A 25,769-nucleotide genomic window follows, 5' to 3' on the forward strand; every position below is an offset into this window, starting at 1 on the left:
ATAAACTTCTATCATTAGTTTAACTATGGAATTTAGCTATGTGTTGTAGTACATCAGTGATGAACACAATGGCTACTATCGTATGTTGACGCATTTTTGGCCATCCCTGAGTTGTCTGATAATATACTTGAATGGAGTTTATTAAAAAATTATCCCTGATATTGATGTCCCTGATATTGATGTCCCTAATATTGATGTCCCTGCTATTGATGTCCCTCATATTGATGTCCCTGATATTGATATCCCTGATATTGATGTCCCTGCTATTGATGTCCCTGATATTGATATCCCTGATATTGATGTCCCTGATATTGATGTCCCTGATATTGATGTCCCTGATATTGATGTCCCTGCTATTGATGTCCCTGATATTGATATCCCTGATATTGATGTCCCTGATATTGATGTCCCTGATATTGATGTCCCTGATATTGATGTCCCTGATATTGATGTCCCTGATATTGATGTCCCTGATATTGATGTCCCTGATATTGATGTCCCTGATATTGATGTCCCTGATATTGATGTCCCTGATAATGATGTCCCTGATATTGATGTCCCTGATATTGATGTCCCTGATATTGATGTCCCTGATATTGATGTCCCTGATATTGATGTCCCTGCTATTGATGTCCCTGATATTGATGTCCCTGATATTGATATCCCTGATATTAATATCCCTGATATTGATGTCCCTGCTATTGATGTCCCTGATATTGATGTCCCTGATATTGATGTCCCTGATATTGATGTCCCTGACATTGATGTCCCTGATATTGCTATCCTGATATTAATGTTCCCTAGAATCCCCTCTATACCTCAGGAAGACAGTGTTGATAGAAGAAAAAAGTGAAAAACTTGTTCCAAAGAATTTTATAGCACAACATATATTTGAGATTGGCCAATATGACCCGTGATCAAATAAGTCTAATACAAACGTTTATATATACATGTAATACAAAGGCTTTCATATGCATATATGGCGGAACAGATGTATAAATAAGTTTATTAATACAGTCTATACAACTATATATATATACTTTCATATAACTTTCTAAATTATATCAATTAAGAAATATTTTTCTATTGTTTATCTATGAACGGTACGGTATAACTTACGCTTGTACAAACCTATTTGATTAGGAATCAATCGCCAATGATCAAATTTATATGACAAAATAAATCATAGATAAAATAATCTTTGGCGAACAAATAAATGATTAAACAAATATACACATCATGAGACAACAACTGAATCTTAATTCAGTATACAAAATAATTATATAATGTTTATTACTATATTCATAATCAAACAAAACACACACACATTTATGTGACAGCCATCTAGTCACAAATGCGGCACACTTTCGGAGGCCTTGATGAAGTACTTTTGTAGACTAACTTGCTTGAAAGTCAAAGGCAATTATTTTGTCCACTGATTAACAAACATATGTATAAGAATACATTCAACAATAAGAACCTCAATGTTCGTACCAGTGATGGGTGAAACACAGCTATTTCATCAGACAATCCTTTTTTCTAATGTAAACAAGGATGTTTGTAATTGAGACGTCTCAAAAGATTGGACAAATCATGTCCTGCGGTGTGTGTCCTTGTTTATAAATAGGTCTGCTAACATTCCTTCAAATATATCCTGGTTTATGTCTGTTACAACGCACACATTGTTGGGTCTTTTCAGGACTTTTTGCCAGTCGACTATCATCTGTCCCCACGTGTAATGCCCCTTAACGTCCACAGTTGCGTACACGTCACAGCAGGTTTTAATGACGTTGGGCCTCAGAACACATGCTATAAGATATTCATCCGCGGGCATGAAAGTAGCCCACTTTTGTTTCTTGGCGTATTCACATGATTTCTTTTCTATTTTTGAGAGGAAATTGCAAACATCCCCGCCTTTGTCACGAATGTTGGAATAAAACTCCTACAACAGATCAAACTTTGAGATACGATTTATCTCACCAACAAAGCCATTGATTTTGCACATTATTCTACAGATTATTTTAACATATTCTCGTACGAATCTAAGATCTTTTTCATATCAATTTTAAGTACTACATTGACATTAGGATTTCTCTTTAACACATTTGACCAATCAACTACCATTTGACCTCGACATAAATCTGAAGTAAGTTCAACGGTTGAGTAAACAAGTTCTTGTGAAATGATGACATCATCAAATATGGCTGCCGCCATTGCAAACTGATCCACAACTTCGTAGTTTTTATCGATTCCAGAATCACGCAGTGTTTGATAAAACGATTTTATCACATTTTCTTCAAGCATGGACACAAACTTTCCAACAGTTGTCTTGCAGTAGCATTTTTTCAAAGCCATAAAATTATCCTATTAAAAGAATGTATTGATATATAAAACCAACATCATCATCATCATCATCATCATCATCATCATCATCATCATCATCATCATCATCATCATCATCATCATCATCATCATCATCATCATCATCGTTGTCGTCGTCTTCGTCGTTGTCGTCGTTGTCGTCGTCGCCGTCGTCGCCGTCGTCGTCATCATCATCATCATTCGTCCAACACACACGCACGCACGCACGCACGCACGCACGCACGCACGCACGCACGCACGCACGCACACACACACACACACATTTGCATTAATTAATTTCAAGACACTAGAATGTACAGTTTTATTCTTAGAATAAAAACACTAACTAGAGCTTACACAGAGACAGCACGATCGACTATTCCGCCGCTTTTTAGGTAAGAATTGCAAAATTTTAGTGAAACATGCATGGATCACTGTAAAAAAAGATTAAATGCAAAATCTTATCCAGAATGTATAAGTCAAATAATAAAGGGACAAAATTTGTATTATATGCAATTAGAGTTATCATACTTGATTGTTTAAAGTTTCAATGCAATACATAAAGTAGTTGCTGAGTTATTGACCTACACGTTCAAACATGCAAAACATTAACCATAATTGCTAAGTTGAATAATAAAGGGCCAAAATTGATATCATATGCAGGAAAAGGTTACCGTTCTTGATAAATTAAGAAGGCTGAATGGTTGGGAGCACATGTATAAAGTTTCAATGCAATCCATGCTGTATTTGCTGAGATAATGGCTTTAGTGTTGTTACATGCAAAACCTTAACCAGAATTTATAAGGCGAATAATTAAGGGACATCATTTGCAAAACACAATAATCTAACTTGGTTTTTCGAGTAGGATGGTTGAATTCCGTTGTTTAAAGTCTCAATGCAATACATCAAGCAGTTGCTGAACTATTAACCTATGTGTGCTGACATGCGTTAAAAACCTTACCCAGAATTTCTATGTTGAATAATAAAGAACAATTATTTGCACTATATGCATGGTAGAGTTTACTTACTTGATCAATTAAAAATGTTGGATAGTTGGGAACCCATGTCTTAAGTTGCAATGCAATACATGTTGTATTTGCTGAGATATTGACAAAAATGTGGTTACCAGAATTTTGAAGTAAAAAAATAAACGGCCATATTTAGCATTTTATGCAAAATAGAGTTATCTAACTTGGTTATTTAAGTTGGTTGGATGGTTGAGTAGCGTTGTATAAAGTCTCAAAACAATACATCAAGTAGTTGCTGAGATATTAACCTATGAAAGCTTACAAGCAAAAACCTTAACCAGAATTCCTAAGTCAAATTATAAAGACCACTAATTTGCGTTATATTCAAATTAGTGTTATCGTATCTTGATTAATTAAGTAGTGTCGATAGTTGGGAATACATATATAAAGTTTTAATGCAATACATGATGCAATTGCTGAGATAATGACCTAAAGGTGCTTACATGCAAAACCTTTACCAAGGTGTGACGCTGCCGCCAGGGTGGGTAGTTTAGCTCTCCTTATTCCTCGAATAGTCTAGCTTATTATATAAAAAACTGTACAATTGCACTTGTACCAAGTACATCTTAAATTAAATCATTCGATCTTAGCCATTTCCTAACTCTGTATATGACCATTTTCTATCTAGATTTTTTTATTGTGTGATATTTAATACAAGTCCATCGCATCGAAATGATTTTTGATATTATAAAAGTAAATTAAGCTGCCTTTAACTATATCGTAATATTTACCCATGGAATGGAATGCTCCATACAAGTCTCCCACGTGACAATGGTAATGGGCGCCTTTAGTTGATTCAAGACAACGTAAGCGGCCTCAGGATCAAAATAGAAATTAAACTCCGCGGCGACCGTCATGTTCCCTTTCCCTTAAACAGTACAAGAATATCTCACATCACATACATATATGGACCCATCATATACATTACAAGGGAAAGGTGAAGCGCGGCATAAATGTCGCCGGTATACTGTGCATGTATTTCAGTGTAGATGTCTTTTATTGACATTAAAATTCTCATTTATAAACTACTGACTTGAGACAAATACACACAATATCTGCGTATTCCAATACCATCTTTGTGTATGTTACTAACGTATTCGGCAATCTTATCTGCGCTACTATATCTATATGCATTCTGCGTTTTATATCAAGGACCATTTTTTAAAATGCTAGGTTTCTTATTTATACAGAATCGTTACTTATTGCTGAAAACGACTCTTCATGATTACGTTAATTGCTGTAACTGCGCATGCGCATAGAGCCACATATTCTGTTTGATTTAAATGACGTCATAATATCTTGCATATATCTTATTTATAATAATGTTGAATGTTTTAAACAAAAAAAATGCAGACAAAAAAACAACAACAACATTTGATTTTCACAATCAGATAATATGTGGAGTCCGGATCTCATGCGGGCATCACCATATGTCTTCCTTAAACCCTATTTCGCGTAAAAAATATTTGTGTCTACTAACCCGACCGAACCCATATTTTCCTTTCCGACCCAAAACTTTTTTTTTCGCCGTAGATTAGATTTTATTCGTAATATCCTTTAAAATGTGCATGTTTTAGTAATATTTAAAATATTCTACAATAGTGATTTAAACTGATAAATGTATATTATTTTTGGAGTTGTTAGTGGAAACAAAGAATAACTTTTGCCTTTCATTAATACTAGGCATATATTGCCCAAACATGAATTCTCACCATGATGGTTCCCGCCCATGATGTAGCAGTGTTTTAGTCGTGAGCCGATGCCGGGATCCATTCTGATAGCCATTGCAATATTTGTAAGGGGTGCTAGGCACACAAGAGATAACTCCCCTGAAAACAGGACAATGTCAGAGTAGCACTCTTGATAAGTTTTAATCACAATTATCAAAAATGATGATGTTTTTCTCAGCTGCCACAAAGACTGTTATCTTGCGCTATAAGCGATATAGCAAGCCCTATACAATCGTAACAACTCGGCAATATACCTTGAAGATAACAGAAAACGTGATAGGACCGCCTGCGATCACTTATTTATTGCAAGTAGACCCTTTTGATAACATAAACAATGTTTGAAATGTTTGATTTTGATTCTTGCCTTCAGAAGGCTTTGGACAAATTTGAAAATCAATTATCAGGATTGGTTCAACAAAGTTCTAAACAATTGACCCAATACATATATGTCATTCGTAATGCTAGTGTGTGTTCTTGTCTTTCATATGTGTTGCTTGATTTCATTCCGTGGTTGGTAGTAGGTCGTTTCTACTATTTTTAATAATCCGGGCTCAAAGCAAAAGTAGATTATCTGCACTAGATAAAGACTGAAAGGTTTAAAATGAATACTTCACTGGTTATTTAACCTGACTGATGTTATTGAACAGTGCAAAGTACACCTTCCCCTCTCTTCCTTCACTTTTAAGAGGCATTAAACAGGGGAGGTAACAGGTGTTCAATATGCAAAATAAGTCAATCTTATGGTCATACATCATTGACTTCATTCACTGTATCGGTAGGTTATTTTTACCTTACAATCCGATTAGTTACATCAATCTTAGATCGAATTCAGACCTATTTGTACCACTCCAGATAGGTAAGTTCGTCTGGATTTCAGAAAGCATTCAACCACTAAAAAGGTTATCTACTTTTTCATATTCACTTTTATTTGCGCTTTTAGCTTGCCATACCTTCCTGTTTCTTGGAAAGTCTCATTAGCGCATTAACGGCGTGTTCTGACTCGAGTAGGCTATCATCCGGGGCCTCGGGATCCGGGACGTCACCGAAGCCATCCGAACCGTGGTAATCACTGGTTTCTTTTTTGTCACCAAGCAAAGGTTCGTTACATCCGATATACACTGGTATCTACAAATATTAAGGTGTACGATGCAGAACAGTGTCTTAATGGAAATCCCCATTTTACTGTCTATCTAGGGGGCGCAGACTCGATCACCTGCCTCAATACTTAAAAACTAACCATTTTCCGGGAAGAAAGCTTATATGACATAGCTATGCACAATTGCACATGTACACGTTAAAGAACCAGAGAAGCTCTTACAATTGTACCATATTCGCCCGTCTTTACAAGACATGTTAACAAACAATATATGTTTATAGACGGGCAGCAACTTATAATACTAACTTTGGGAGGACATTTTGAAAGGTTATACTCATAGCACCGCATGTAAGACTCGTCGTTCGTTGTATCATTACGAATTGAGCGGTCTTATAAAACTGTCAATACCACCTTTGAATGTAATTCTTGTAAAACAAACTAACAAGACTCATGCTCTCACTTGAGCCAACGCCCATAGCTAGATCGTCCAGTTGTGTCGTGACATAAACGTACACACACGTAGGGGAAGGGCGTCATCCAACTTAAGGACAAATGCAGATATAGTACTTAACTGTAGAATACACCATCATGAAAATCCCCATTTTAGTTTGCAATTGTATGTTTTGAGCTACCCCCTTCAAACAAATATTCGTGGACCCACCCCTTCAATAGGCAAAATCAGTTATTTTTATTAGAGGAACCCAAAGCAGTAATTGATCTCATAAATATTTTCTTTGTAACAAACACTTACGTCAAGTCGATTCACAACTTGTAACACTCTCAACACATTTTTCCCGACTTGCATCGCGTCAGCATTTCCGGCGACGCACGTAATTCCGATGACGTCAACATCCGGGCACTTCAATGCCATCAGGATCGCTTGGGCATCGTCAACACCGGCATCGGTGTCGATAAGAAGCTTGCGTCGACTGGGAGTTGACATTTTTTTCTGGCGAAACGCACGTGATATTTGTACTGTATGGTTGTATTAAAAGGGAGAATAATAGTTGATCGAAAATTACATAATTTATACACGTTTAACGAATATCATGGATATTGTATAAATAATGTGACTTCTGATGCAAAGAATGATCCCGATTCAACAATCTAAGTTATTGTGTTACAGATGAAGTTAATTTTTAACCCTTTTAAATGTCCGAGATCATTCTATATAGTAAATGGTTCCATAAAGTGTAATTCAGTATAATAATAATCGTTAAAACAGAGGTTCTATTTCATTGCAATTCAGGTTAATTGTTACAAGTTAAATTGGCGTATTAATATATTCAGTTAGCCGCTTGCATTATAACCCTGTGTTTAGTAATCAGTGTGACATTGAAATAGTATGGGGGGGGGGTCAACTAGCGGATTGTTCACCTGGCACTCACCTTTAATCATCAAAATTTAATGTGCATGTCAATATCGGAGAAGAAAAGTAATAAAATACGCTTAAAATGCATGCATTTGACGCAGTCTATAAATAGATGGAGCATTGATAAATCGAGGTCTGTGCTAACATGTACAGATTTTATTCTAAACGACATGTATTATGTCATTGACAATTGAATAGACGAAAACGAAAATAGGATAGGATACTATCAAACAATACAATATATTGCATAATTCATAAATCAGTTTTAAAACGGAATCTTAAGTTATGAAAGAATAAAACAGAAATGTACATATTACATAAAATATACACATACAAATACACACAAATTTAAATATGATGAAATCGTCCCCTCACCTGTGTGTTAACCGATATTTCCTTTGTACTAAATTGTAAGATTTTATATCCTTGTATCCGTGTTACACTACTTATACTCGCGTGCTAGATTTTAAATCGACAAGAGATAAAATCGAGGTCGATCGTGGTCAGAAATATTTGTGTATGCTAGCGGAAGTAAACAAGGGTATCTTAATTTTACTTTTATTTAGCCGTCATAATACGTCTCGAAGTTATGTACCTTTGGTAGCAATAACAACGTAACGTCGTTTTTTACACTTCCCTATTCTGCACAATGCTAATACCACTCCTCACTCCAATGGATATTACTCCTGCAAACATTTATACTTACTGCCGAAAATGGTACCAAAATAATCATGAATAAATTATCTATCAACTGTAGTACGGGTTTTATCTAATTATGTGAAACAAAATAAAACGAGCAAAAAGTTTCACAAGCATTTTTTGTAATATGTCGTTTTTCTGCCGGTCTTGGGACGTTTTGACTGTCATTTTATACTTTCGATTTCGGATATTTTAAGAATTGTTTTGATTGTCAATGACTTTACAAGGATACATTGACGTCTCCTGCATCGGTGAGTATAACTTTAATGAATTATTATGTATATTTTCTGCTTTTATTTTGACAAAAACTGAAACAGGGGATAAAACATGCTGAATTATAGGTCAAAATCGAAAGAGAACAACAATGCATCATCGAATTTCTGAAAATTCATTCATTTATCTACACAGTGATACTATCCATTTGATTCAGTAATCTGTCGCATTTTTCCGCAAGGGCTATTTATAAACACATCGTTTCTGAGAGTGGCCAAAAACAAGAACAATTTGATGACTCATAAGGCATGCAACCTTAAAAGCCGAGAGTATCCGAATTAACCAGGAAGTGATTTTTGTTTACTTTTTAAATGCCAACCTCTGTAAATAGTAATTTATTTTGAGTAAACATTGAGGTAGGTTTATGCATATCATTGTTTTATTATATTTAGAATGCTATTTATAAGGGGTTGCCAATTTTTTGCATGAACATTGGTCAAATGTTTTATAATTTGAATAAATAAGACATTTGCAATATTGTGATTGGTTTTAATGAAATAAACAGACTAGGTTCTTTAAGGATCTGGGCACTTTCGGTTTTAAAGAATGTAAATAAACTATTGGAGAATTGGCAGTTATTCTTTATTAAGCCATTCTATATTATTAATTAAGAATCTGTCAAGCTAAAGTTTGTTATTGTTTATGCGCATGTTTCTGCAACGGGCATTGACCGACAAATTCATATTAAATAACTTAAAAGAGCTCGACAACCAAAACCCAATTAATCAAATTACAACGCCAAGTTTCCATTTAGTGTTTTATTGGTTAATAAGAAAAATGCAGGCTGGCTTATATAGGCATTTCACAATTGAAACTAAGAAAGTAAGCATTTTTTTAATCTTCTAAACAGTTAATTGGATGCCTACCAATTTTAATTGTTTATAGATCATACATTATCAATAAGTAACTTATACTTAAATAATAATTGGAAAGTTTCAAATTTCAACATATCAATGTTTTAATGTGTAAATTTTAGGAAACATTTTTATGTTCTGTATAGTTACTTGGATTATAAAATCACTCTCTGTAAAAATTATTCAACTTTTCAAACATTATTTGTCTTCAGATTTATTGGAATTCCTGTTATGATAGGATTTCAATTGCTGTCATTAATTTTCAACTCAATGTTTTGATTATTCATTTGAAATTATTTTAAACTTCAAATTCCATAAATGGCTGTTCTTCCTTTTTGACTAAATATTTTGAGTATTTTTACACATTAGTATGTCTGCCAATTCATTGGTGGTCAGTTTTGTCATTTATTAGTCTTTTTTCCCTTTTTTATTTAATCTTTTCTTCCTTTCAGTGAGAAATAAAGCCATAGAATACATTCATACCACTCAAATTCAGCCAGTCAGAATGATGGGAAGGATTCCAGAACTGAGGTAACTTAGAACTATGATGCATATTTACCAGAGAATATCTCATAAACATGCCATTTGCTTAATTTTCTTTGAAATCATACCTGGAGTTATTAAGAACTCTTTATAAACTTTGACATTTTGTATGATGACATATTTTATTATATGTAAAATAAATGCTTTTGACATTTTTTTGAGCTGTAAAGTTGAATTGATTCTTAAATTGATTCTGGTAAATACCAAACTGTGTAAAGACATCAAACCTCATTACATATATATATATATATACATAGTTGTCCCTCTCTGAATAATACATAATTATCTATGTTTCTGTTTACTTTCAGTTTCACTCTCACCTGACTGATGCAGATTCAGTAACCTAATTGTATGTACTTTTTTTGTCAAATTGTATTTATTTGCTCTATTAAAAATATAATGTTGACTTTTTTGAGGAATAATTTTGAAAGGAAAAATGAATTATTATAGAGAAAAGGTAATTTGTTATGTAAAAGTGGACAAAAATGTTGAACAGTATCAAGTTTTAAATTAGAAAATCCTTATTTCTCTCTGTATGTATGTCAACTTTATTAAGACAATATTAAGACAATATCTGGTAATATAATGTATTCTCTTAATTAAATGTGATAAAACCTTTTTACACTGTATGTATACATCTGTATATGTATGTTGCCATATAAACTGAATGCATGTAGTTTCTTTTGTGAACATGTGTATTAATTGAAATCAACACATTCCTTTGTTATATTTTCAGGCTCATGATGGTTTCTGAGAAAAAAACAGCTTGGTGTAATTTGACAGTATTTTTCAGTATTTGACAGTGGTTCTATCATGCAACAGTCATACCATGAAGTGTCTCACAGATTCTCTCTCAATTCCTGCAATATCCAAGATTACAGTGTAGTGCAAAGAGGATTAATTTTCTTGCAATAAGAAGTATCTGCACTTCCCCTGTACAGCATGAACAGTTCCTTCATTTTTTGAGTGATTATAGAGTGAAAATGTTTCCATATAAAATGTTTTCTTTTTATGTGTAAAACTTGTCATGAATGGTTACAAATACATGCATGGACATTATGATTCCAAATCTATGCACATTTTGATTCCAATAATTAAAGTATTTTAAATTTGGTTTGAAACAGAAATATTGTCTTTATGTTTGTTTCTAAACATTATCTGGTATTATTCGTGTTTATAGTTTCCATGTCAATTTAAAAAAAAAGTCGGTTCTTTTAAAGATGCACTCTTACTCCCACATAAGATTTACCACAATTAATACTTTTGTTTTATTATTCCAAAAAGGATGAATAAATGTTGAAAACAATGGTTCTAATGAAGGATGCCTACTTCTACTTGAAGGAAATGTGCATAAAAGACAGTATTTCTACCATTTGAGATCATAGTAGATCACAGTAAATCTTTATGCATTCACCAATCATTTAATATCTTTGCTTTTTCAGCTTAAATACACGGTTACTTTATTTTTATCAATACTTAATATTTTCCAAAAATGAATTATTAAGTAAGTTGTTAAAGGGTTAACAGTCAAAGTATATGTTTGTTATACATATGTATGCATTGATACTGAATAAGAGTTTCACTTTAAACAGTTGCCATGGTAACTATAGAGTCTAGTTTTCTTAAGAAACTGTAATTGTTGTCTAAAAAACTTTGTATTTTCAATGTGATACTTTTTAGCATGTCCGCTTCAGTCAATGAAATATTTCTGTTATTTGTTAATCATTTGGTCATACTTTGTATACAATTATATTTATAATTTAACCTTGAAAATTGCTGACAATCTCATACTTATATTGAAATATTCAGAATTGCTAGATGGGTTGAAGTTCACCTTTATTACAACTGTCAGGCAAATCATGGCAAGATGTACATAATTCTCCTTTTTAACAAAAAGCGATGTTTAAAGCATTTTTTGTATTTTTATTGAATGGTTACCATGGCAACTAATTTTTTGTTTGCCTTTAATCTTCCTATTTATAATACTATTAATTGTAAAAATGCAACAGTCAAGCAGTGAATGGAAGAATGTAAATGTTCTTTGTCTTTTACCTTTTTCAAGCTCATTCTTCAAAATATAAAGGAATTTTGAAATTTCTTAAAAATGGACGTTTTTTCATCATTGTTTTAAAGTAGAATAATTTGCTTAAAACTTTGTTTAGGTTCTGATATTTAGGAATGTGTATTAAATTTATAGAAAATAAACAAAATGTGTTGTTTGACATTATTTATTTCATTTAAATTCCGAAGTTTTGAATTTGACCTATTTTGGCAGAAAAATTGATAAAAATGTAAAATAAAAAGGGCCATAATTCTGTCAAAAATTGATGGATTTTTAAAAAATGTGCATATTTGAGTTTGTAATGACGTAACCTTTAAAATGATATATCACTTTAATATACCGCATTAAATTAATTTTTTACGTTGTTATTGCTACCTTTGGCGGTATTTATTAAATATCTTAGATCATTTTGTAGCTTAAGGTTAACCATCCATCTTTAACTTTTAATAATGTTTATTTTTTAATTTTTTTTAGAATTTAACATCGATATAATTTGTAGAATAATCCAAGACAGAACATTTTACCACAAGAAAACCTTATGTTTTCTTGTGGCAAAATGTTCTGTCTGGGATTATTCTACAGCAATCAGTGACTTGTTGTTGTTGTGTTTTTTTCAATTCGGGCTGCTATTTGTGAAAAAGCCAAGTAAGGGTCTATATGAAACCTAAAGTAAAACTATATGTGGTCCCATGCCATCGTGTGCAACACCTGAAGCTTTTCAATATACTACACGGCAAAGTAAGTCGACTGCAAGCGTCATTTTTCTTGAGTTGTTCAATATACTACACGGCAATGTAGGTCGACTGCAAGCGTCATTTTTCTTTAGCTTTTCAATATTATACACGGCAAAGTAGGTCGACTGTCCCGTCATTTTTTTGAGCTTTTGAATATACTACACGACAAAGTAGGTCGACTGCCAGCGTGATTTATCTTTAGCTTTTCAATATACTACACGACAAAGTAGGTCGACTGCAAGCGTCATTTTTCTTTTGCTTTTCAATTTACTACACGGCAAAGTAGGTCGACTGCCAGCGTCATTTTTCTTTTGCTTTTCAATATACTACACGGCAAAGTAGGTCGACTGCCAGCGTCATTTTTCTTTTGCTTTTCAATTTACTACACGGCAAAGGAGGTCGACTGCCAGCGTCATTTTTCTTTTGCTTTTCAATATACTACACGACAAAGTAGGTCGACTGCAAGCGTAATTTTTTCTTTTGCTTTTCAATATACTACACGACAAAGTAGGTCGACTGTCAGCGTAATTTATCTTTTGCTTTTCAATTTACTACATGGCAAAGTAAGTCGACTGCAAGCGTCATTTTTCTTGAGTTGTTCAATATACTACACGGCAAAGTAGGTCGACTGCAAGCGTCATTTTTCTTTAGCTTTTCAATATTATACACGGCAAAGTAGGTCGACTGTCCCGTCATTTTTTTGAGCTTTTGAATATACTACACGACAAAGTAGGTCGACTGCCAGCGTGATTTATCTTTAGCTTTTCAATATACTACACGGCAAAGTAGGTCGACTGCCAGCGTCATTTTTCTTTTGCTTTTCAATTTACTACACGGCAAAGTAGGTCGACTGCAATTATCATTTTGCTTTAGTTTTTCAATATACTTCACGGCAAAGTAGGTCGTTAATTTATGAATAACCTTTTTGATAGAAAAAGAAATGAAAATGTTTCTTATGTTTTATAGTGTCAGACGTTGAACCAGACCACCTCACGTATGTTGTAAGGTTTTGGTAACCATTAAGTAGAGTTTTCCATAGCTTCCCTTGAATGCCAAGATCGTGCAATTTCAAAAATAGGGAGTCGTACCAGACAACATTAAAGGCGGCTTTCATATCTAACTGAGGTACATATACATTACTTCCACTATCGAGATTATGCGTAATTACTTCCTGTAGAAAGGCTTCAGTTATACAACTCAGTCCTTTTTGGAATCCTTGTTGTTGTTTATTCTGAAATTTGGAAAATGATATTTTATCAAATCTTTTTACGATGACACGCTCGAATATTTTGCAAAACGTAGAAATAAGTGAAATCGGCCTGTAGCTAGTAGGGCTTGACCGTGGCTTGCCATTTCCTTTGGAAATAGGGATGATGTAACTACGTTTCCATGACGATGGATACTCTTCGAAGCGTACTATATCATTAAACAGAACCTTAAGGGCCATAATAACTGGTTGCCCACCGTATAAAACGTGTTCATTTAAAACCGAGTCTGGACCGGGCGCTTTTTTACGTTTTAATCTTTTAATCGCGATCCTTATTTCATGTTCTGAGATTTCTTTAAATGTAGTGTTATCTGGTAATGATTCGTGAATCTTTTCATTAATTCTGTCTTTAACTTCACGCTCAAATTCTGAAAGCGGCATATTATAGCTAACATCAAATACGGATCAGTAAAAACTAGCAAAACCATCCTTTATCATCTCAGCCTCGTTCTTTACACCATCAACCTCAAGTTTTGAAACACTGTTAGGGTTTTTATTTTTTTAACTTTCTAAGAAGGCGCCAGAATAACTTGTCGTCTGTTCCTGCCGCGTTATCGATTTTATCGAAAACATTATGCACATATGTTTCGGCGAGCCTCCGCTGTTTAGCTATAAAAAGGGCTTTGCTCGCTTAAATCTTTTAAATAAATCATGGCTTGGATTGCGCGGACGACCATTTCGCATCCATTGTAATCGTTCGTGTTTAGCAGTTAGATATAATTGTTTTATTTCATCATTCCAGTAAGTCTTTGGTTTGTGTATCGGGTTGTGTGTTGGTAGATATTTGTCACACGTTGATACTAGTACTGATACAATGGTCTCATTTAATGTATTAACGTCTGGGAGTATGGATAACTCCTAGTTTATAAACGCTTTATCTAACGTTGTTTGATACATGCAAATGTCGTCAGGTGTAAGTCTTTCCCAAGCGACATGAGTTCGCCTTACATTTGTATCGTTAACGGCATTTCGACTTTGAGTATCTGCCGTAAAGGTCATTACAAAAGGCAAGTGATCAGATGTAAGTATTTTTCTTTCGTCAATGAATTCAAACGATGTGACACGTATATATAAATCGGAGGATACTAACATATGATCTATCATTGTTCGGTTAGTTACGTAGCTATAGTCGTGTGAGTTGTTATATGGGCGAAGGTTAACAGGTATAAGGTTATAGCTTTTTACGATTCTTGTTAATGCCACAGATTTTGGGCTATAGTCGTATAATTTAGTATTAAAATCACCAGCAACTATTACATGGCCCTGGGTACAGTAAAATAAAATAAGCGCTTCTAATTCGCCAATAACGTCACAATAAAATGTTCTGTCGTTTTCAGCCGGTAAATATACACCGAAAATGTACGTTGGTATATCTAGAACATTGCATACCTCGATACCAATTACTCTTTTATTGAGGCACGCATTCACTTGCGAGATATTGATAAGCAGTCTCTCCCGCAGGATACTGCATTAGATTCGCAAGATGTATCATTATGTCCCATAGACAGATAACTAAAATCAGAAACGAGCATGTGAACTCTGACCTTTTGAATGTCTCGTGTGACCTCGACCTTTCATGTATGGACCCAGATCAAGGTCCCTGCACATTGTCCCAATGAGGACAACATTTTTACCAAGTTATATGGTAATCCATCAATGCATAAGTAAGTTATAGCACGGACACGAAATGTTACGGAGGGGAGGACAGACAGACAGACAGACAGACGAAGTGCATTCCTATAATCCCCTCACTACTCAGTGGCGGGTGATTAAAATGGAATCAATAGAGATTATAAAAATAAAATATGTCAGCTTTCGTCACAATTAAGCTAAAAGAAATGAGTATACATTTAACTAACGCAGGTGCAGAACAATGCGTATGCGCAAAACTTAACCCTCCATACTACTGTTTGCAAACGAATTTAGCATTTGAAAGATACGTTGCATTGAATGATCGTGGCTTTAGCTCCGCCTGAATACACCGAGTGAATTCGAATTTCTCTACAGCATGTCAATTGACTTCACAGGTCAAAAACGCCGACTGCCACCGTTAGCGAATGAGCTTATTATTTTACTACTTCTAAGGGGCGGGACTCATATTGTTTAGGCGAATAACCTCTCTTTTTTCCTGTTTGGTTATTAATTATATCGCTATATTCTGTGGCAAAATATTTATCGAAAATAAAACAATGTCCAATCTCTATCCATTAATTTTGCGGGCCACAATTTGTATGCAAACATTTAAACACATTAATATTACTAGAAGAATTGAAAGAGGACATGTGTTTTTTTTTCAATTTAAGATAATTTCAACCCAACAACATTCCGTTTATATGCTGAGACTAGAAAGTAACCAGTTAAAGATTGAAATGCAAAACAGTGAATTGAAATCGATTGAGCTTTCAAACAGTAAATTAAAAAAGGTTTATTTTCAATATCTTATTATTATGAACAACTTATGTCCTCAGACAGAAAACTGAAGATGGTTTTTAATCATGTAGTATATCTTGTGGTTAGATCATATTTACGTTTTTCATACAATAATTTCAAAACAGTTATATTTAAAAGCGACATATTGAAAACATTTACTTTACGCACAATAACCCACTGTAATGAATGTAATAACAGTTCAGCACACATTAAAGATGTACTCTTACTCCCAGAAAAGATTTACCATACTTAATAATATTGCTTTAATCTTCCAAAAAGTATGAATACATGTCGAACACATAGGTTCTTATGAAGGATACCAAGTTAAATTTGACTTGAAATGAGCATAAAACATAAAACAAAGTATTTCTACCTTATGAGACTATAATAGACCACAATAAATCTTTTAGCATTCACCATCATTTAATATTTTTTGCGTTTTCTGTTATTAAATACACAGTTTCAAACTTAATATCAGTAATTAGAATTTTCAGTAAATGCATTATTTAGTAAGTATTTAAAAGTTTATCAGTCATAATTGATGATTGTTATACTTTTTTATGTATTGACTTTGAATAAGAGTGTCACTTTAACTTCCTTCCTACTAATATTGCCTTTAATGCTCGTATGAAGCGTTCTTTTTAATAATAAATAAAGATACCTTATAAATAAATTTTATTCAAAATGGTCGTAGATTCGTATTTGGTTGACCAGGAAGTTATTAGGTACTTCATTTTCTATTTGATATACTTTCAACGAATCAGAGTTCGGTTTATTGTAACTAGGAAGTTATCCGCTTGCAATTCACATTAAAATGACAAAATCCAGATAATATTAAATATTAACATATGTTTACTACCATACACAACGTGAATAAAGTGAAATAATTTTAGTCGTAGTCAGCATCGTATTTTTAACATCCGGTTGAAAGAAATTTTTTAAAACGAATCGGATGTGAGTAACATGAATGTTTACATGTATGTTCCTGATTTAACACAAGTTAACTTGTTTCAGAGTTTATTGAGGGTATAAACAACTGAAACTAGCTTATATTTTAAACCATTTTTCATTCGTCTGCATCTAAGTTTTGAAAATTCCTCAGAAGTGAAACCGACTCTCCCTCTCAATATAGCAGACGACAAAGAATCAGCGTTACCGTAAAGCAAACTTAAAATATTTACTGACTAGCGCTTTTGCTATGGTAAAAGGGGGCTTTCCCAAAGCTTATATATCTCTCATATTAATTTGCTCACAATAAATGTGCCGTATACTAATCTACTTCATCACATCTTGCATTAACGAACTGCAATAACCATTATTGCAGCAAATTCTCATCATGCATCACTGTACATGATATTTTTGTCGTCGAACTAAATTGCCTTCGAAACTTAACGAACACTTAAATTTTACTTCTGTGTACAAGAATACTCTTTGCTAGAATTACTAAGATGAAAATCCTAAAAGATACTCTTTTATGCTTTTGATTATACAAATTTATACTGTGATATATACATATTATTGTCACAGGCATGCTTCATTCCGATGTTAGCTTGCGCACAACACATGACGAATTCATACTCTGGGCTGGCTACAAAGCTTCACATATACCATGACATGAAATTTGAGTATTAATATTATATAAACGAATCGTTATAACATTCTTACCAACATAATGAAATAACAAAATAGCCAGTACTTCTCTTTGAAAATTTTAAAATTAAGTATTATTAAACTTTGTTTATTATCAACCGTTATAGTAACTAAGTGTGGATAAATATGTCATCCATCAAACACTAAATATATAATCGGTTATCAAAGGACTTTCATTGCATAGTTCATGTATCATTCATTCCTTTAATGAACCGTTCATTTATAAACAAGGAACTCGTGCGTTTCGGGATTTTCCGAAAATAGCTGTAACAAGGGCATTCATATACATTTAATTATTCAAAAATATCTTTCATAGACAGAAAACTATTGTTGAATACATTTTATGTGACACAAATGACATTCAAAACAAGTCTTTTAGCTTTTCTGATTGCTTTTTGCCAAAATGGAAACGAATCAATATGCTAAACTGAGAATGGCAGAGCACACGTCATCCAAGTGAGGTGTAACCTGTATTTCGGCATCTTTCAATTCAATCTTCACCCAAACATTCTTATTGAAAAGGTGCACGCAGGCAGGCATAGATTCTTCAGATATTTTCTCCACAAACAGTAAAACAACATGCTTCCTTAATATTATTGCATATTCAAGCTCGTTTTTGCAAAGTACGCTTTCACAGAAGGCATTTGATACAACTGCCAAGATGACTGCTGTGTCATTAAAACATCTATTCACTTCATCCATGATGCCGTATCCAGGACGAAAGTGTCTATCACCAATGCCGACAAATTTCAAAACCTCGGTTTAAACATCTCCTACTTCTTTCATAAAAGAGTTCATTAATAAAGACCAGAGGTGTTCCTGCACTATCTCTGAATCACTGTCGCTGTAGATAAGAAAAGACAAAAATCGAAGCTTGAAACAACCGTTCATGAGCTGTGTGCGAACACTTCTAGCATTCCTTTTAGTTTTGTGTTTTTCGAGAACTCGCTTCCCCAATTTAGCGCATATTATTGCTACAATTAAAGTACCAATCGTTATGCTGGGATATACATGCTATTCTTCATTTTGATGTTGCAGTCGTTTTGTAGCTTTGCATAGGTATCTTGGTTAACTGGCGTTTGTAACCCGTCTATCGAACACATTAAGTTTTGATGGATAACAAATTCTGAAGTCAGCAACCAGTGAACGAAATTAAGACGTTTACATGTGCATTGTAGAGGGTTGGAGTCAATGTGTAACTGTAGTGACCCATTATGTTTGTGGTTGATTCTCTCAAACCAACGTATGCTCTTATCATCTAAGTATTCAATGTCATTATTTACTAGGTCCACTTGTCTGCAAGGTAAAACAACTGTTTGATAGAACTGCATCAAGTTGTTATGGCTTAAGTAAATCTGGCTTAGATTTATGTTGTGTGCAAACATTGTCTTTGGAATGTAAGGTAGATTATTGTATGACATATCCACAACTTGTAGATTGAACATATGTTTAAACATTTGCGTAAACTGTTCCGTGTGGCTTTGAAGCATGACATACAGATTAATGTGAGCAAGTAACAGGGTGGAAAGCGTACAATCAAATATATAAGGAAGATCAAAATACTCAATTTCATTAAACTGAAGATCCAAACTTTGTAAACCGAATGTTATATTGGTTTCAACTTCGAACCGAATGGTTTTGACCTTGTTCCATCGTAAGCTTAGTGTTTTAAGAGAAAATGTAATGTTCAGCGAATGAATAATCAGGTTAGAATCAAAATGCATGCTAGAACTTCCAAAATATATATTGTCATATATGAATGTTTCCAAATGCCGTATGCGTTTAAATAGCCAACCGACGGTCTTAACCGAAACATTTAGTTTTACTGGTAATCGACTTTCTGAAATGTCAACCATGCGGAGTGACCTATAATGGTCATCACTTGTCAAGTTTCAAAAATCGATATGGGATACTTGCACACTTTTCAGAGACAAAAGTTCAAGGTAGTTGAATATTATGTTGGTTGGGTCCAAGTCAAGAGCATATAAAAAATTACCGTTTGCTTCTAAACGGGTCAGATTTCGCCAACCAAGTGCAGTCAAAACACTGTTATTCAAATTAATTTGAATTCGTTCGAAGTCTGGACGGACAAAATCGTTCATCAACAGTGTTTTTAAGTATGGAAATGCCGTTTCCGTATCAAGTTTCCTGCTGAAAACATCGAATGAAAATCGTTCATTGTTGGAAACATTTAATTCCACAAGACTTTCCAATCCATTGAACGCTCCGTGTTCCAACTGATATATGTGAAGAACTGGGCAGCCCCGAACATGCAATCCAAGGGTTTGTAAAGTGATCATTATTTTAAACGTATCATTTTTGATTATCAAAGTTTTCCCCGATTTTTCTTGCCACGAAAGATCTAATGTCGTTATTTTCCCCCACGATTGATTATGAATGGTTTCAGAAGACAAACTTTCATCGCATTTCAAATCTGTTATTGTTACGTTTGTTATTCCATTTGGAATATACATAGGAATTTCTTCTTCGCACTCCATAAGTTTTCCGTAGCATTTGCATCCGTTCACTATACAGTTATTTCCATAGTTTCTTACAATGTCTTTAACTATGATAATATTTTCCCATGAGTTTGATTTGATAAGAGTATACGATAAATATATAGCTGAAATGAAATAAAAAATTTAATTGTTTTAAAAGCGATCATGAACAAACATGGAAGTTTGTTCTTGGATATTCGGTTTGTAAACACTATGTTTTTATTAAACAACAGGGCTTGAGATAATTGCAGTTATGGTTATAGCACATTTAAAATAAAAATGTACTTGGCTTAATTGCCAGTCAAGCTACCCGAGTTCTTTTTAATAATAACCGATTGCCACAATATCGATATGTCTTACACCTTATGCATAATCCACATGCATGAGTCGTACTTCGTACCCGACAAGGTTGGTTATAGAAAATATTGCTCGAACTAACGTTTATGCATTTAATGCAACGGTAAAATATAACATGAATAAAAACATTACAGCACTCAAATATATAAACAATCCATTTTTGTAGTGCGAAACTATCAACTCGTGTCTTTACTTAAAATGTCAACACTGTATATTTTACAGTTTTAGAAATGCATACTAATAAATGTAAGACTACATCGGAAGTTAAAATGAAGATGAAGGAGATAACTCTCACGCCTCTTGGTTGTACACTTCACCTTAATTACTATAACTCTTATCTCCTTCTCCAAATACTTGACTATCATTTGATGTAATTAATTATCAATGATAAATTTCGCTTTTGTATCGCAAATGTAATCTTATGTAATCTGGTTAAATTGAAGATGTTAAGTAGTGTTTAAAACTCTTTCTTTTCCTTAACAGTAAGTCTTTTAACAACGGGTACAAACTGATGATTGAATAAACCTTCGCTTTAATGATTAAGTTGATTATTGTATGTCATGCTAGAAGTTGTATATGTTTTCTTGAAGACAGATACCACAGAACCATGCGGTGAATTTATGTTGTTATTGTATTGCTGTTATTTGCGCAACATGTCTTGTAAATATTTTATAAATAAAATAAACATAAAAGCAATACAAAGAACAAACCAAACAAATATATTTAAAGGATTGAGGTTTTATTCTGTGAAAGACAATGGTGCGGGTGAGAAATATGTGCATGACATTTTGTGATTTGGCGCCGTTGCCAGCAATGAGACGCAGTATTTACATATATTTATTCATAACTAAGCAAGCCTAAAATAACTCCAGATGGTGGATATTGCGGTAAATCTTTTGAATTGTTTGGCAACAGTAGGGAAAATGCGACTTGTAAACGTTAAGGACTCTTAATATAGGAATATTAACATAATGATCATTATAAAATCATCATATATTAAGTAGAAGTTGTATAATAGCAAATTTATTTGTTATTGCAGATGTTGCCGAGTGCTAAAGACTTGAATATTTGAACACACAATTGTTACTTTTACTGTTGCATTGTTGTAAAAAGGAAACTTCGGCAATTTACGGGGGAGGGGGGGGTGATGCGCATCGCCCCCACCCGGATCTGCTTGTGATTTATTATATATTTCATCAAATCGATTAAGATAAATGGCATTGCCGTATTGTATTTGGCCAATCGGTGGATTGTTGAGAGCAGTTAGGAGTTCTGCATAATTGAATTTTCATTATCAATGTCTAGTTTAAATTTTGAAGTTATCTTTTGAAAACCTTTCTTTCTTTATAGTATTTTTCCAATGATCTTTTGATGATCACATATAATGATCAACTTATTACCTAGTGCAGTAAAATTAATTTGAAAGTGAAGGCATTCTGAAATCGAAAATTAATAATCAGTGTTTTTAAATTTGAAAAGGCTGTGTCTGAATTGAGTATCTTGCTGCCAACATCGTATGAAAATTGTCCATTGCTGGAAACATTTATTTCTACGAATTTACAATCCATTGAACGCTCCGTGTTCTATCTGATATAATTATGTGAATATCCTGGCAGCCCGGAGCATGTTAACCAAGATTTTCAAAGTGTCATTTTTGATAAACAAATCTTTCTCTATAGCTTCTTGCCACGAAATATCCAAAGCCATAATTTCTCCCACGCTTTAATTTCAAAGATTTTAAGGGACAAACATTTAAGATCTGTTAGTTTTACATTAGTTATTCCACTTTTAATATACGCAGGAATGTCGCAGTCCATATAACATCCTCGGCATTTGCATCAGCTCACTTCACAGTATTTTGTTTCTACCAATGCATTTTTCACTCTCCATGGCGCATTTGGAGATTAAACTGAATATAATTATAACAACAAACTACGTTATCGGGTGCGTACCCGTCATTCTGTCTCAGTACGTGTTTAATGTTGTTTTAAAACTTCAGAAGAGTTTTATAATAATCAAGCAGTGTAAACGTATCAAATTTAAATATTTCATGGTGAAGGTCGACGTTCCGAATTAGGAATGCCTCAAGGTATTAACCTCATGTGAAATTTGATAGTAGAGAAAGAAATAATTTGCATTATTAGAATTTGTTTGTAAATTGAATGATGTAAATAAACATATTCCAGACTTTTTTTATAAGCATACATCTATGGAACGGGTTGACCGTTATCATCCTTAGGATCGGTAATTCAGTTACTTTTGACTACGGTACCACTCGCGCTTGGTGTCTGTAACAAGGTGAATGCCTACCATGGTAACAGTTTTTAGTGTCTAAATTCAATAGAAAGCTACACATACTGGATGGGAAAGGGAAAAGATTTAGGAATATAGAAAACTGTTGTAGTGATCAGAAAACATTAAAAGGTACTCGCTATCACAACCATCAAAAAGCTTGTCATCGACCTCAACATCATTCCATAACCCTGGATTAAATGGACCGACAGACAGACCTAGACCTAAAGTAATTACAACAGTTGGAAACCTTATGTTTATCTCTGGTAACAATATTCGCAACACCATATGCCCGAACCTGCCCAAGGGCCTGATGAAACAACTTATATTGGGGCAAGAGGGCATAAAAATGCCTTGTTCAGCTTGGTTTTGCCACAAAAGAGCAAGCTTTTTGTCACCGGTTAGAATGGTGGCATTTCGGACGAAACCATTTCAGTGCAAATGTACTTTTTTTTTAAAATATTGCCAGCCAATGGGTTAATTTAATGATTTGAAACACTTAAAAATTAAGTTAATTGTCTGTTCTGTAATCCAAAGTTGCACTTCAAATATATATATTTAAGACAGTGGTGTTGTTGAATTACATCAGGAAATAGTGTTCATTGTTTTAATTGATTATCTTTGTAACAGTTTTGAAAATGTGTACATAATTTAAAAATGAAATTATGGCACTTTTATTTATGTTTTATTTAAACACGAGTACATTTAATACTTTAAGTACGAAACCATACATTTTTCTCAAATCTATATTTGTTGGCATAGAATAAACTGTTCTCATTTTTTATACTTCAGTGTTCAAATTATTTTTACTGTAATTGTTAATTGTGATAATTCCTAACACCAAGTTATTTCCTATAGTATATATGCATTGTGTTGTTGGTGGAGTTTTGTGCTGTTGTTCCATCTTTATTGTTAGTGATTTTTTCTTTCTTTTTCTGTGCTATGTCTTTGGAGTTTACTCTGTGTCATTTAACGGGGATTAAACCTACACGAGCGGCTATGGAAGATGCTTTTTCACCCACCACAGGTAAACAAAAATAAGTAAAGTTTTTTTTTTACTGGAACTCTTTTGTGCTTAGTGAAAATAATTGTGAATGGATAAACGATAATTCGTGGTTGTCATGGATATGCGCGCAGTGATTGAGATTATGTTAATAGTCAAATTGGTCTTTAAATAGTTCTAAGGAAAGTGAAGCATTATTTCTTGAAAGGTTCGTGAAAACTGTACTTAATTAGCGTTCTAAATATTGCCACAAGACATTGTTTCCATGATGTTACAGACGACAGTCTTCAACAAGGTAGGTAATTACAATGTGGTGACCATTAAAAAGGAGTTCCATACGGGCATTTTATCTTCGCCCGTGGGCAAGATAAGAATTTCTAGCATGGTTGAATTATTGGATCTACTTATCTCAGTTGGGAGAAATGTGAAATCTATTACAGTTTTAATCGAGAAATCACATTTGGAAATACATTTCCTGCAGCAATGTAGCATAGTGTTTACAATTAATTGAACGTAGCAGTTTAATCTTCAAACTGTGTTTGTGTTGACCAACAAGTTTGCTCTCTGCTACGTTTACCGTCATGCAACGTTTATATATATAATTATATATATACATAATCTTCTATTATTCACATCTTTAAATGCACTGCCATAGTAAAAACTATAAAAAAAACAGCTATTATTTCTAATAAATGAAACAACTATGTACAAAGGATGAGTAATAATAGATCAAGGTTTCCCCTATAAATTTCTTTCATTAGTTTAACGATGAAATTTAGCTATGTATTGCAGTACATCCTTATCAGTGATGAACACAATGGCGACTCTTGTATGTTGACGCATTTTTGCACATCCCTGAGTTGTCTGATAATATACTTGGATCGAGTTAATTAAAACAAATCCATGATATTTGATGTCCCTGATATTGATGTCCCTGCTATTGATGTCCCTGCTATTGATGTCCCTGCTATTGATGTCCCTGATATTGATGTCCCTGATATTGATGTCCCTGCTATTGATGTTCCCTGGAATCCCCTCTATACCTCAAAAAGACAGTGTGTATAGAAGAATTAAGCGGAAAATTTATTTCAAAGAAGTATACAGCACAATACATATTTGAAATTGGCCAATATGACCCGTGATCAAATTAGTGTAATACAAACGTTTATATATACACAAAAAGCGGAACAGATTCATAAATAAGTTTATAAATATCACAATGTTTACAATTATATCTATATACTCAAATATAATTTTCTAAATTTATCAATTAGGAAATATTCTCTATTGTTTATCTATGAACGGTATAACTTACGCTTGTACAAACATGTTCCTTTAGGAAAATATCGCCAATGATCAAATTTATATGACAAAATAAATCTTAGATAAAATAATCTTTGGCGAACAAAAAAAAATGATTAAACAAATATACACATCACAAGACATCAACTTATTCTTAATTCAGTATACAAAAAAAATATATTATGTTTATTACTAAATTCATAATGAAACAAAAATCA

General features: G+C 33.5%; 1 protein-coding gene and 1 long non-coding RNA gene across 3 annotated transcripts; one reads left to right on the top strand and one right to left on the bottom strand.

The window, feature by feature from the left end:
* Window positions 1–944: 944 nt before the first annotated feature.
* On the bottom strand, window positions 945–8,104 carry LOC128233453 (pyrimidine-specific ribonucleoside hydrolase RihA-like). 2 transcript variants are annotated; one of them, XM_052947129.1, is made up of 6 exons: window positions 7,963–8,101; window positions 6,967–7,190; window positions 6,070–6,244; window positions 5,102–5,218; window positions 4,121–4,257; window positions 945–1,942 (listed from the first exon to the last, which is right to left on the bottom strand). In XM_052947129.1, the coding sequence occupies exons 2-6, from the start codon at window positions 7,156–7,158 to the stop codon at window positions 1,592–1,594; spliced, it is 972 nt and encodes a 323-aa protein (XP_052803089.1). In that variant the 5' UTR covers window positions 7,159–7,190; window positions 7,963–8,101; the 3' UTR covers window positions 945–1,591. The 2 variants fall into 2 exon arrangements, with proteins under 2 accessions (XP_052803089.1, XP_052803090.1); XM_052947130.1 differs by having other exon boundaries at window positions 1,819–2,364; window positions 7,963–8,104.
* A 126-nt stretch (window positions 8,105–8,230) lies between these two features.
* Window positions 8,231–12,178, top strand: LOC128233455 (uncharacterized). Its single transcript, XR_008260694.1, has 4 exons — window positions 8,231–8,537; window positions 9,866–9,944; window positions 10,265–10,305; window positions 10,693–12,178. It is a non-coding gene; the product is annotated as an uncharacterized LOC128233455 (long non-coding RNA).
* Window positions 12,179–25,769: the final 13,591 nt, after the last annotated feature.

The sequence above is a fragment of the Mya arenaria genome, chromosome 5 (genome assembly GCF_026914265.1).
Source record: "Mya arenaria isolate MELC-2E11 chromosome 5, ASM2691426v1".
NCBI classification, from domain to species: Eukaryota; Metazoa; Mollusca; class Bivalvia; order Myida; family Myidae; genus Mya; species Mya arenaria.

Excerpts from the sequence above, each read along its gene's own strand:
- LOC128233453 (XM_052947129.1), bottom strand. The coding sequence starts at position 7,158 with ATGTCAACTCCCAGTCGACGCAAGCTTCTTATCGACACCGATGCCGGT. Across the intron at positions 6,245-6,966 it reads AAGTTGTGAATCGACTTGAC|ATACCAGTGTATATCGGATG; the intron begins GTAAGTGTTTGT and ends TAATATTTGTAG. Across the intron at positions 4,258-5,101 it reads CATGGGCGGGAACCATCATG|GGAAAGGGAACATGACGGTC; the intron begins GTGAGAATTCAT and ends GTACTGTTTAAG.